At 37.7% G+C, this 13,832-nt stretch overlaps 1 protein-coding gene across 1 annotated transcript in view; it reads left to right on the forward strand.

The window, feature by feature from the left end:
• The first annotated feature begins 5,241 nt into the window (after positions 1-5,241).
• ADGRG7 (adhesion G protein-coupled receptor G7) overlaps positions 5,242-13,832 on the forward strand; it is a 53,938-nt gene continuing 45,347 nt past the window's right edge. The window contains 1 exon segment of the mRNA XM_061193027.1: positions 5,242-5,305. Coding sequence (XP_061049010.1) covers positions 5,242-5,305 — 64 coding nt within the window.

A 13,832-nucleotide genomic window follows, 5' to 3' on the forward strand; every position in this document is an offset into this window, starting at 1 on the left:
TCTTTTTACTCTCTCTATAGTTTTGCCTTTTTCAGACTGACATATTTGGAATCATACAGTATGTAGCCTTTTCAGACTGGCTACTTTCACTTAGCTAAATATATTTAAGATTCCTCTATATCTTTTGGGGGCTTCATAGCTCATTTCTTTTTATGGCTGAATAATATCCCATTGTATAGATATATTGAATATACAAGTTTTCACCTATTAAAGGTCATCTTGCTTCCAGTTTTTGGTGATTATATATGCAGCTGCTGTAAACGTTCAGGTGCAGCTTTTTGTGTGGGCACAAATTTTCACTTATTTGGGTGAATGCCTAGGAGCATCCTAGAGTTTGCAATATACATTTACGATTGCTTTCTAGTAACAATATATGGCCTCATGTTTGATGCCAGTACCTTATAGCAGAGTATTCCCAATTCCTCCTTCTCTTTCCTTGTAACAATTTTGGCATTCATTTCATTTATCCATAAGCTATAATCACCTCATATATCATTACTATTATTATTTTGAACAAACTTATCTGTTAGATCAATTAAGAATAAAAAACTAAAAGATTTTATTTTACCTTCATTTATTCCTTCTCTAATGCTCTTCTCATGTAGATCTAAGTTTCTGACCTATATCATTCCCTTCTTTCTGATTAACTTCCTTTAACATTTCTTGCAAGACAGAAATGGTGACAAACTACTGGTGACAAACTCCCTCAATTTTTCTTTGTCTAAGAATGTCTTTATTTCTCCTTTACTTTTAAAGGATAATTCCTGGGATACAAAATTCTTTGTTGTTTTTCATTCAACACTAAATATTTCACTCTATTCTCTTTTTCTTGCATGATTTCTGAGGAGAATTCCAGTATAATTCTTATACTTGTTTCTCCATAGGTATTTTTCCCACCTTTTGGCTTCTTTTGAAATGATCTTTTTGTCTTTGATTTTCTGCAGTTTGAATAGGATATGCCTAAGTGTAGGGTTTTTTTTGTTTGTTTGTTTGTTTGTTGTTAAATATTTATCCTAGTTAGTGTTCTCTGACTCTGAGATTCCTGAATCTGTGATTTGGTGTCTGTCATTTATTTTGGAATATTCTCAGGTATGAAAACTTCAAAATTTTTTTCTGTTCCTCTTTATTTCTTCTTCTTTTTTTTTTTTAATTGAAGTATAGTTGATTTACAATATTGTGTTAGTTTCAGGTGTACAGCAAAGTGATTCAGATATATATACATGTATTCTTTTTTTGATTCTTTTCCATTATTCATTATTACAAGATATTGAATATAGTTCCCTATGCTATACAGTAAACCCTTGTTGTTTATCTATTTTATATATGGTAGTGTGTATCTGTTAATCCCATACTCATAATTTATCCCTCCCCCCCATCTTCTTTTTATTAAAGTGGGCAATCCAGTGGCAACCCGGCTGTGCAGTCTTAATAAATATGGAGAGATAGAATTACAAAATGTGACAATGGGAAATCGTAATGAAAATCTGGAAACCCTGGAAAAGCAAGTATGCCATATGTTCCACGAGATGGGCAACGGGAAAAAGTTCAGACTCTGTGCAGATTCTCTGTTCTTCAGCTACTTGGTGCCAAATCAATGCTTTAAAAACTCTCAAATTAGAAATAACAAAGACTAGTAACTAAAACCATTCTTATTTTTTTTTTTTTTAAATTATTTATTTATTTATTTATTTATGGCTGTGCTGGGTCTTCGCTTCTGTGCGAGGGCTTTCTCTTGTTGCGGCAAGCGGGGGCCACTCTTCATCGCGGTGCGCGGGCCTCTCAGGATCGCGGCCTCTCTTGTTGCGGAGCACAGGCTCCAGACGCGCAGGCTCAGCAATTGTGGCTCACGGGCCCAGCTGCTCCGCGGCATGTGGGATCCTCCCAGACCAGAGCTCGAACCCGTGTCCCTTGCATTGGCAGGCAGACTCTCAACCACTGCGCCACCAGGGAAGCCCCCATTCTTGTTTTTTAAAGTTGATATCCGTTTGGGAAAAGGGACAGTGGGATATGTTGGTTTGGCAGAGTTCAGCAAATGATAAACAATAGCATGTTTTAAATGGCCTCATATTTTGACCACTGAAGTTTTGACTGAAAATAGATCCCTGACATTTGAGACCAAAACGAAGGTATTTCCATGGTCTACTGGATCAGAATAAAGAGAAACAAACTATGACCAAAGACCTTTTGAAACAGGAAAGTTCAGAACCTGATGCTGGTCTCAGGGCTGTATCCATGAGCAGGTGAAGTGGGAAATATAACTGACTTAATATTTTTTCAGACCAATTAAATTATTTTGACTAAGGATATACTCAAATGCAAATGCATGGAATTGTTAATTCCTGGGGCCAAGCAAGGGGAGGAAGAAGAAATTTATCTTTATGTGTTCCTTCTGGGCACCAGGCATGTTACATATGTCATCTCATTTAGTCCTTATATAACCTCAGTGCGTTAGATTTTTATTCTCATATTATAAATAATTCTAGCTAATCACACTTACTAGTTATTGAGCACTTACTGCATGCTAAATACTGTGCAGAACATTTTACATATGTTATTTTAATTTTAAAAATGACTATATAGGTAGGTATTGATGTACCCATTCTATAGATGAGGAGACTGTCTCTGAGAGTGTAGTATTTTGCCCAGTGAACCACAGCCAACTAGTGATGGAGCTGGTCTTGATTTTAAAGTCCACACTATAGCACACTGGCTCCCTAATCACAGTTGTGTGGGGGTGGGGATGAGGGTGGAGTGTGGAGGTGGCTGCCAATGATATAGGCTGTACCAGCTACACAGACTGGGGGAAAGGCTTCACATTCTGGAGTCTGACAAGCCAGTTTTTGACTCTCAGCTCTGTCATTTGTAAGCTGTCTGAACTTTTGGTGAGCTCCGTAACCTCTCCAAGCCTTTAAATAGGGGTGAGGGTGCTCAACTCGCAATGTTGTTTTGTGTATTAAATGTGATAACATCTATAATACATCTAGCAAAATGCCTAACACATAGCAGAGACCTGGCTATCAAATGAAAGCATTGTTTCTATCTACTGATTGGACATTGTTTCTGACTCTTCCCCCGGGGTGAATAGCCTATGACCTTGGTTTGATCTTTGAAATGATGCTGTCATCTAGTGAAAAATAAGCCACACAGACACACACACATTGACACATGACTAAAGACAATGTGGATTAACATCCTTTAGCTTCACGACCCAGAGCCCCGAGGCTCATTGGTACCTGGAGAGGTTGCCTAGGTCAGTGCTTCCCAAACTCTCTGTGCTGAAAAGCCAGCTTTAAAAATTTCCAACCCATTGCAGACCGTAATTTTGTAAAATACTGTAAAAATGAATTACTAGGAAAATGAAATGAAGAAAGATATATAAAATACAAATCCATTTTTAAACATTATTAGATTCAACAGCATAGAATTGTTATATCAGTTTCTGACCACTTTCTCTCAGTTTCTGTTCTTATCGCCCTATGGACCCTGTAACAATCAGTGAACCAACATTGGTCCATGGATCACACCTTGAGGAGCACTGATCTAGCTAAGACAGCCTCTCATAGTTAATTAATCCTGGCACGTAGTAAGGGCTGGGAAAGCCACTGGCCTGCATGTACTTTGTCCTTTGTGCAAGGAAAGAAGCAAACATGAAAAATGGAGTGGATGTGACGTTCAGGAGATTGAAGATCAGCTCAATTCCAGCTTATTCATCGGCAGTTGCTTGCAGTGTTTAGACACAGTTGTATAAAGTTAGGGCTTTTTTAAAAACAGATTGTCAACATCTCAATGCAGTCTCAAAATATTTCTGATGAAACCAGGATTTTAACATCTGATGCCAGTAAATTAACTCCTGAGAACATCACCTCTGCTACTAAAGTGGTTGGACAGATTTTTAACACAACCAGAAATGCTTTACCTGAGGTAAAACTCACACAGTTTTTAAAAAGAGGAGGAAGGAAGGAAGACAGAAAGACATTCCAAACTCTGCTTATTCCATGGTATGGACTTGGGCGTGGTTAGGTTGCTCAAAACCATTTTGCAGAGCATTCTTGCTGAGAGATGCTCAAAGAAACAGAAAAGGGCTCCTTGTTCAAATATTCTCTTTTGGGATAGTCACAATGATCATTATCGTGTTAAATCTTCTGGAAAGTCCTGGAAGAAACAAGTCTATTTCACTGTATTAATATGTTTAGCAACTATATTTGACATCTCACCTCTATTCAATTCCAAGTAACTAGAGTTCCAAGAAACTCGCTTTGGATCGTGCTATTTTAAACTGTGATCCCTTTCTGCTCATCATATTTGCATTTTGGTTTTGGCTTTCCAAAAACATTAAGCTTAGTTTACGTTTCTGATATCATGACCTGTTAAACTCTGGTACCTGAAAATGAGAACTGCAGGCAACATTTACTAATTGGCACAGCTTGGGTACTGGTCTAGCAGGGCTTATAAACCACCAATATGGAATGACCCAGTGTCCACTAGTGGATATCAGCATGGCCTGAAAATATCTATTTTCTTCTATTCCCTTTAAATGTCTTACTTCAAAAAAATTGATTTTTGTTACCCTAGGTTCTTTAGAAAGAAAGTGGGATGCAAATCACAAGTTAATAAAATTGAAAGAAAAATAATGACCACCAAATGTAGAATTTATGGAAGGATTAGCCGATAAAGACAGAAGGGTATCACTATCCCAAAAGAAGGCAGTTAAACTGTAATCAAATGCAGAGAGATCATCTCTGATGTACTCCTGAGTTTTTAATTGTAAGAAAACTGGAAATAATTTTACTAAGTCTAATAGTTACTAAGTCTAATAGTTATAGTAAGTGTCACTAATACATTATAGTAAGTATTATGGGCTGTAATGTTTAGAAGAGCCCTGCACTCTTCTTATTTTGTTTCTGCTTCTGTATCCAGGCATCTGCTTTTGTGTTCTTGGGGGTAAGGGTGGAGGTTCTGTGAAAGACCTTGCTATGAGGTCAAATTCAGAGACCTAAGCTTCCTAATTGACTAGATTTATATTTTCACTGGGCCTTATTTTTATTCTTTCTGCCATCTTATGTAGATTAAAAACAAGCCTTTGATTTTGAAAAACACCTCTAGATTACCATACCATTGGTGCCACTTGATACCATAATAATTCATGATAACTATGGTGATGATGATGTGTGATATGTGTCTTCTGTGATGATCAGTGCCTTCTTCCTGGCAGGCGATAATAGTTGCTGTAACAACTTCTAGATGCCAGTGAAGATGTTTTTCAAAGGGCTGCTGCTGGTGGTAATAATGATGCTACCTTTGCAATGTAAGCACAATTCCAGTTTGGAAGGAAAACCTAACGAAGTGCTGCTTACTTTTCTAGGTTAAGGCATTAGCAGAGGTGTCTTTATTTCTCTCATGGATGCACTAAATGGCTGATTCCTCTGGAATGCAGACTAAAGCCTTAGCTTTCCACCTGATCTTCAGTTATTAAATGGAGTGGTAAATGTTAACTCCTGGTTCCAGGGGTGGCCATGGCCTGGGAGATAAGAGTAACTGGCATGATTTAGATTACGACTTGTTTTCCCAGCCTTTGTTTGGCATGCCCCAGGGACCACTGCATGCATAGTTTTTCCAACTCCTTTCTCAGTGCACAGAGCTGCAAAAAACAGAATAACTTTGCAAGACACATTTCTAGTTCCCTTGCTGCCCCCCGACCCTAGCTCAGCTCTCCCCAAGATCCTAGTGTATTTTGATTAAGCTTTCTTTAGCTTTCCCAAGGCTACACTGAAAAAAAAAAGAAAAAAAGGATCGAACTTTACCTGCTTTCTCTCTTTTCTATTCCTATGTTATAGATTACTTTGGGTTGTATATTTATACTAAAACTCATGTGATTTATTCGTAGAGGTCTCTCATAGGATTCATTGTGTTTTTATCTTATATACAGTTTTCTTAATTCTTTTAAAATTTAATTAAATATGCATGCTCATTGTAGAAAAATAAGAAACTATATAGAGGAGCAAAAATTTAAAAATTGTCTCACCTTTATTAACCTGTTGATATGTATTCTTCCAGATTTTTTTTCTCTCTGTGTGTATGTATCATACTACATATCTTTTAATTTATAACTTGTTTTTGTCACTTTAATACTTTGTAAACATCTTTTTAATATAAATACCTATGCATCTACATCATAAATTTTAGATAACTGCATAATATGAGTCAACTATTATTTAAGCAGTTCTCTGCTGCTGGACATTTAGATAGCTTCAAGTCTTTTGGTATTTCATTCTTGTACATAATCTTTGTTCGCATGACCTATTATTTCCTTAGGAGAAATTCCTAGTAGTTCTCAGTTCTCCAATATTATAACCAGTACCTATTTAGTGTTGAGTCCTCAAAGTAGAAAAAGTGCAAATGCCTGAAACAGAACATTCACAAGATTATAATTCTGAGAGATGATGGTAGAGGTGTTATAAACAATTGAACTGGTGTGTTTTATGACTTCAGATTTCTCTAGGAGTCTGGGTCCTTCTCACTGGGAGTGTGAACACTCCCATTTTTCTTGAAGTTGGTCCAGAGTCTATGTTCAGTGAACTCCCTTCAGAGCTGGAGGTTCTGTGTTTGCAGTCTTGCTGGAGGCAAAGGAAAGGAGTGGATGCTTTTGGTGAGAAGGCTGAGGAAAGAGCCATTGTGGGATTTGGCTGAGAAAGTCACAGATCATGAGATAGATGAAAACACTGTCCCACTAATAAACAGTTATGAATTTTACTGGCTTAAGGCATGGAGAAAAAAAGAAAACAATTCTGTGTGATTTATGTGTACAGTCCAAATGGCATCAAGAAGGTGTTTAGAGGATAAACAAAAAATTTCCATATAGGATGCGTTGAAATATGAAATGGTATAACCACACTCAATCCTTCCTTTCTCCCACTCTGAATTTCTAGTCTACTTATTTTTCTAATGATGGACTATCAGTTTACCCTCTCCCAGGTGATCTTTTGCATAAACCCTTGTGGACTCAGGTCTTTATTCATGTAAATAAGGCTTTCGCCTCAATCTCCAGCCCTAAGATCCTGTCAGCAAGCCCTTAGCTCTCCTCAGGAGAATAATCTTGGTGAGCTGGCAACAGAGGTAATCTCTCTCTCTCTCTCCTCTCTCCCCTGGAAGGAAATTAATTGTTACTCGGGGCAACTCTTCCTTTCCAAACTCCATCCGCTGGACTGAGACCAATATGCAAGGTCTCCTGATAGGCACCAGCTTAAGTGGTGAATCTCACTCTGACTTTCCCGTTCTTTCATCCACAGTTTCCTTTTTGTGTCTCTAAGCTACTGAACTCCCCTTCTACACATATGGGGAGAAGTGGGCAGGGTGAGAGTGAAACAGAGGAGAGTGACAGGGAAGAAAGAACTCACTCCAGCTTCAGTCATCGCACGTTGTCATGGCAGAGTTCTCCAGCATCCTTTCATGCATTCTCTTGTTCTAAACTGGGAGGAGGCAGAGTGTTGAAGTGGGTCCAGCCAGGGCAGGGTCTCTGGCATCTGACTCAATCAGTGAATCTAAGACCTTATTTCTCCATTTTGAACACTTGCTGTAAAGACTGATCCATACCCTTGAAACTTTGCTGTTACGTTCAAGCTCCTAATTTTCCTTGTTTACCTAACTTTGGGAATGTAAAACTGCTAATACTGACTACCTTGTACATTTCCATTGTACATTTCTGTTTGCATTTCTGTTCTAGCCAGCTTTCTTTGCTTACAAGACACCTGATCAAGTTATCTTAACCAAAAGAGAGTTACTGTAAAGAGGCATATGGAATCTCCTGGGAACCTAGGAACAGGATCATAATACAGCTGGGCCCTATGGATGCTGGACCAGGGGGATGGCGGGGCTTCCAAGGCAGCTTTGAAGCTCTCAGTAGAGCAGTTTTGGATCTTCCCTGTGGGAGAATGTAACGGTAGTGGCTGTTGAAATCAGACGGTTCTGGATTCAAATCTTAGCATTGCTTTTTAGTAGCTACATGATTTAGGCCAAATTACTCCATATCTCTCCAAAGAGCCTCAGATTCTTCAGTGTAATATGGGAGTGATTTTGGGACTCGCTTCAGCAGGGTTCTTGTGAGGCTCAAATGAGATAATGTATGTAAATCACTAGCATAATACCTGACTTATCCATATTAAATCTTGGAAAAATAGGTTAGCAGCTGTGTTTATCATTAACATGACTCAGTAAACATGTATGTCTCATCTTTATTTATAGTTTCTGCCCTCTCATAATTTAACCCTTTCATGATGTTGGGGAAGTAAAATTAAAAATAAAATCTTCTCCCAACCCAGAAATCCTCTCCACAAAGGTAGTAGAGAAAGAAAACACTTTAATTATTGCATAGGCATTAAACCAGAATGTGACGAACATCACAGACAAACCCCTAAGAGACTGGGAAGAAGAAGGGAATCTGACCTCTTTATGTAGGCAAGCAGATACAACCTGTTACATACATGTTTTCAGATAAATAATAACTAGTCCTCAGTTAAGAGAACTCGACAGCACTATTCGTCACACACAGTTTATCCTAAGTTAACTGGGTAATTGAGGTGACCTTTTGTGTTAGCTAATTGACTTTATCCAGAGGAAAAACAAACCTTTCATATCTTTATGAAAGGAGGTAGTTTTGCAACTTGGAGCAAGGTGCCCACCCACCGAAGTTAAGCTACTACTCTCCCACAGAAACTGGGAGATAGGGGCACTAGCTAGCTCCCTCGATGTTTCCATTTCAAAGAGATGGTTCCCAGGTCCCTGAGAAAGACATTCCTAGGTCATAAACCTGACAAAATGCCAGTCTAGTTTTCAAAAGGATTTATTTACATTTCAAAGAGAAGAGAAGTGCCTGCAAGTTTTCTAAAGTAAATGCTCAAAGAAAAAGGAGGGGATGGATATTTCTTCCCTTATTTTCCACAGGAAGAATTAAGCCTCTCATTTTTAACTTGTATTTGTCCTTACAATGATATGCAATTCTCCCTCAGTATCCGTGGGGGATTGGTTCCAGGACCACCCCCTCTCTTACCTCCCCTGCTCCCCACGGAAACCAAAATTCCCGGATGCTCAAGTCCCTTGTATAAAATGGTGTAGTTGGCTATCCGTATCTGCAGGGGTTTCCACATTAGCAAATTCAACCAACCACGGAAGCGAAACCCGCGGATACGGAGGGCCGACTGTAATGACCTCTCTGGTCCCCTTGAAAGCCAGGCTTTTCTGATATAACTGCTGCACTAAATGGAAGATTCCTAGGGGAGAGAATCTGATTGCTTCTAGTCATTTGTACCAGGTTGATGGCCAGCCTCCTGATTGGGATCTCTGAGACATGCACCCACCTATCATCCAATCAGTTACGACAAGAGGAGGAAAGAATAATATGGAAGGAATAAAGGCCTTACAAGTGGCTGTGGCTAGAGCAACCCTTTAAAGGCAGCAAACACCCCCATGTACCTGGCCCATTTTTCCCTTTAGCCTTCAAGTGCCTGAAGGAGCTCCCCTTCGTATCCCCAGTGTTTCACAGGTACTGACCTTTTAGTGGGTGCGCAACAGACACTGTTGGTTGAATGAATGCATGAATTATGTTCTTAGCAGATTGCACTTTTGTTAGTTACTCCTCCTGTCGAAAGCAGCCCTGGAGTATGATTGCTATTCATTAAGTGGGAAATGCATAGTGTGAATTGCTGAAAATGACAGAAAATGGTGTTATGAAAGGAAAACTTTTTTTTTTTTTCACACACACTGTATTTTATTTTTACAAGAGATAAATAGACTGACACCAAGCATTGTACATGGATGACCACAACAAAAGCAACAATGATTGCAATTACCAAACTTGAAACACACTCATACTATGTCATAATATTGACATTCAGTCCAGTAATCCTCCACTGCAACAGCTCCTTTACTTTGCAGTGAAAATTGATTTGTATATTCTTTGCCTCTGAGTTCTTGTGGGATTTTTTCTTTTTTTAAATTCAACCAGAAAGTCACAAAAATTATACTCATCCTCATCAGTTCACTCAGTCCCATGTAATTAATTTTTTTTTCATCTTGATCTTTTGTTAGCACTTTTATGAGCTCATCAGTTTTTCATTAGAGTTCTGAAAATGCTTATTCATTCAGTTCAGCAGTACAGTCAGGTACCAGAAACATGTACTTGTCAGAGGAAAGGAAAACTTTTGAAATAGAGAAGTTGACTTGAATGTTTCCATATGAATGACTATCACATCCTCTTTGTGAAGTTTCTTTAATTATTTAAAAATTTATTTCTTTTTTAAATCTCACTTGGGGAAGGGAAAAGATATATTAGTGGCAGGAATAAAGATTTAGAATAAAGAACAATTACATATTAATGAAATTCTTTCATTTCTGGGAAAACTAGATTGAACCAGTTATCTTAGGTATAGACATTTTGTTTTGTCAAGTACAGAAAGAGTGGAAATATTTTTTATGGGAAACAGGAAAAGAAATAGTCTTATGACTTACCTTTGGAGAACACCAAATTAACCGATTCCCCCCACTCCCTCCCACCTTCCATCTAATGTATCTTTTAACTTATCCAAAGTAGAAAAGAACATTGTGAAAACCTGCAAAGTTTAGTTAATAGCCGAGGCAATGAGCTCAGAGCTCTGCTCTTCCATAATTCCATATGAACTGTCACCTCAGGAGTCGACACTTATAAGAGATGCTTTGGAACCCGAGGGGTTTGTGTGAGAGGAGAGAGTTGAATAAGTGGAAATTGAGTCTCAACACTCGAGAAACAAGAATCAAATGCCTGGTCATTGGGGGGTGGTAACGCCATCCTTTTATGAGAAGAGCAGCATGACAAAGACTGTTTCTACTGGGAAATCTGTCATTCTTGAATTCCAGCTTTCTGGCATCTGTGTCCAAGGTACCCGTCAGTGGGAAGAGTCCACCAGAACTTTAAAAAAAGGTATATGTAACAAAGTAAGACTCTCGTAAAGAAAGTCAGATTTTTTTTTTTTAAAGAAACATTTGAAACAGTGGACTTTTAAATTTTATTTATTTATTTATTTATGGCTGTGTTGGGTCTTCGTTTCTTTGCGAGGGCTTTCTCTAGTTGCGGCAAGTGGGGGCCACTCTTCATCGCGGTGCGCAGGCCTCTCACTATCGCGGCCTCTCTTGTTGCGGAGCACAGGCTCCAGACGCGCAGGCTCAGTAATTGTGGCTCACGGGCCTAGTTGCTCCGCGGCATGTGGGATCTTCCCAGACCAGGGCTCGAACCCGTGTCCTCTGCATTGGCAGGCAGATTCTCAACCACTGCACCACCAGGGAAGCCCCAAAAGTCAGATATTTTTAGGGACTTGTGCCAATATTGTGATCGCATGAATTCTGTGGTCATTCCTTTCTACTGGAATGCGGGACACACACAACTGATTTTATGACAAATCTTCACAATATTATGTTGTCACGTTTTATTCTATGTAGGCTTATTGAGCAAACTGAAACTTATTCCTTGTCTTTGGGCAACACGTCAGTGGTAGAACCTAATATAGCAATACAGTCTGTTAATTTCTCTTCAGAAGGCACTGTGGGATCAACAGGTGTTCTCTTCACTGTGCTGAAAGGTGAGCTGTCTGTTTCAGGTTCTTGTAATAGCAGAGAGCGTTCTGCTACCGATAATGCTCTATTCGTGAAAGTGTAGACTTTTATGAAATTCTGCTTTGTTTCCTTCTCATAGGAACTAGGGATTCTCTGGTTTCTGGTTTCCAGTTGTAAATGCAAATGTGGACAAACTGAATCTGAATGAACAGGCTGAACTTCAGATCTTGCTCAACACCACAAAAAGTAGGTCTCAAATTATGTTACATGAAAAAATGCACTCCAATTCATGGAATTAATAACTTACATCCATTGAACGAGAAATAATGTTTACTGTTTCACACTGAATAATTTGTGTTTGAGTATGTTTGAGTTCTGACAAATTATGGTAATGTCAAGTCTACTATTCTAGGCCATAGAGATCATTTCTTTTTTTATTTCTTCCTCTCTTTCTTTTCAAAAACTCTTTGGAGGGTAGCAGAATTGAAATGCTCTGGCCATGGATGCAAATCTGTTTTCCAACAAAAATCTAGCTAAAGTGGTTCAGTTTTACATTTAAAAATACATTAAAAAAAATACTCAATCATAAGCTTTGCCTATGTTTACAATGCTTTGCCTATTATTTAGTGGAATGGCACTCACAGGCTTAAATTCATCCTATAGACCTGACCTTGGGATATTTTATGTAATTGACACAGTCATCATCTAGCAGTACCAATTTTCAGTTATCTCTACTAGTATGGTGCCCACCATGAGCTCCTTATCATCTTGCATGTGGCCCTTTAGAAATTCTTATGTCTATCTTGAAATGTTTGTACTTTTCTTTTTTTTTTCTTAATTAATTTTTGTTGGAGTGTAGTTGCTTTACAATGTTGCATTAGTTTCTGCTGTACAGCAAAATGAATCAGCTATACATATACATATATGCCCTCTTTTTTGGATTTCCTTCCCACTTAGGTCACCACAGTGCATTAAGTAGAGTTCCCTGTGCTATACAGTAAGTTCTCATTAGTTGTCTATTTTATACATAGTATCAATAATGTATATATGTCAATCCCAATCTCCCAGTTCCTCCTACCCCCCACTCTTTCCCCCTTGGTATCCATACATTGTGCTTTTCAGAGTCTAAAAAAAAAAATTGGTTAATTCAACTACAATAAACAAACCAAGCACACACATTTACTTTTATTCTCTCCCCAAGTAAAAAAATCCAGTGCCAGAAAGTATATATTTTAGAAAGACTAAGTTCATAATTCTCATTGGTTATATAATTCTAATTGGCTAATTCTTTATTGGTTGTAGAAGTTGAAAATATCTTCTCTCCAGTCTATAGCTATCTTTTACTTGGTTTTTCATGTCTTTTGTCATACTCAAATTTTAATTTATAATGCAGTCCAATGTATCAATCTTTTTTCTGTAATTGGTACTTAAAAAAATTCATTGCTCTACTAAAGTCATGCTAGTCTCCTATATTTTCTTCTGAATATTTTTAGTGTTTGTGTTTATATTTAGGTATTCAGTACACCTAGAATTTATGTATTTAAAGGAAAATGTATATCCTTTAATAAATTTATTAGATAATAAAAGAAATTGTTAAAAAATAATCATTCAGCTAAAGAGGCATAAAAATTAAAATAAATATAAAGAAATCTAGAAGGAAGGAATTAATAAAAAGGGCAGAAATTAATAAAAATAGAAATTAACAAATGCTAGAGTTGATCAACAAAATAAAAATTTGATTCCATGAAAGACTAATGAAAAATATGCAAGCTTCTGACAAATTTGATCAAGAAAAGAGGGAATATAAATAAACATCAAGGAGGATTATGTCTAGAGATATGGAGATCCTTTTAACATTATAAGATAATGGTAAATATAATTTATTCCAGTGAATCTAATTATCTAGATGAAAAGATGATTTTCTAATAAATAACCAGAATACTGTAGAAATGAGGAGAGGGGTGAGTAGGGAATTTCATTTTTTAAATCTATATACTTGTATGGATTTGAATTTTACATCAAGCATGTCATTCTTTTATAAAAATAATATTAAAAAGAAGCCATACTACATTTTTAGGGTTAACTTTGTCACCTAGTATCCAGGAGGAACAATTTGGCGGGCTTAATGTGCCACGAAAACACCTCAGAAGCCAATGTCTTTATTTCCCAGATGAGGACAGAGCAAAGTGGCTGGCTGTGGAGGACATTTGGGGGCTGTCAGGGCCTTGCCTGCCTATCTCTCAAAGCACAAGACT

Source organism: Eubalaena glacialis, chromosome 6 (assembly GCF_028564815.1).
Source record: "Eubalaena glacialis isolate mEubGla1 chromosome 6, mEubGla1.1.hap2.+ XY, whole genome shotgun sequence".
Taxonomy (NCBI): domain Eukaryota; kingdom Metazoa; phylum Chordata; class Mammalia; order Artiodactyla; family Balaenidae; genus Eubalaena; species Eubalaena glacialis.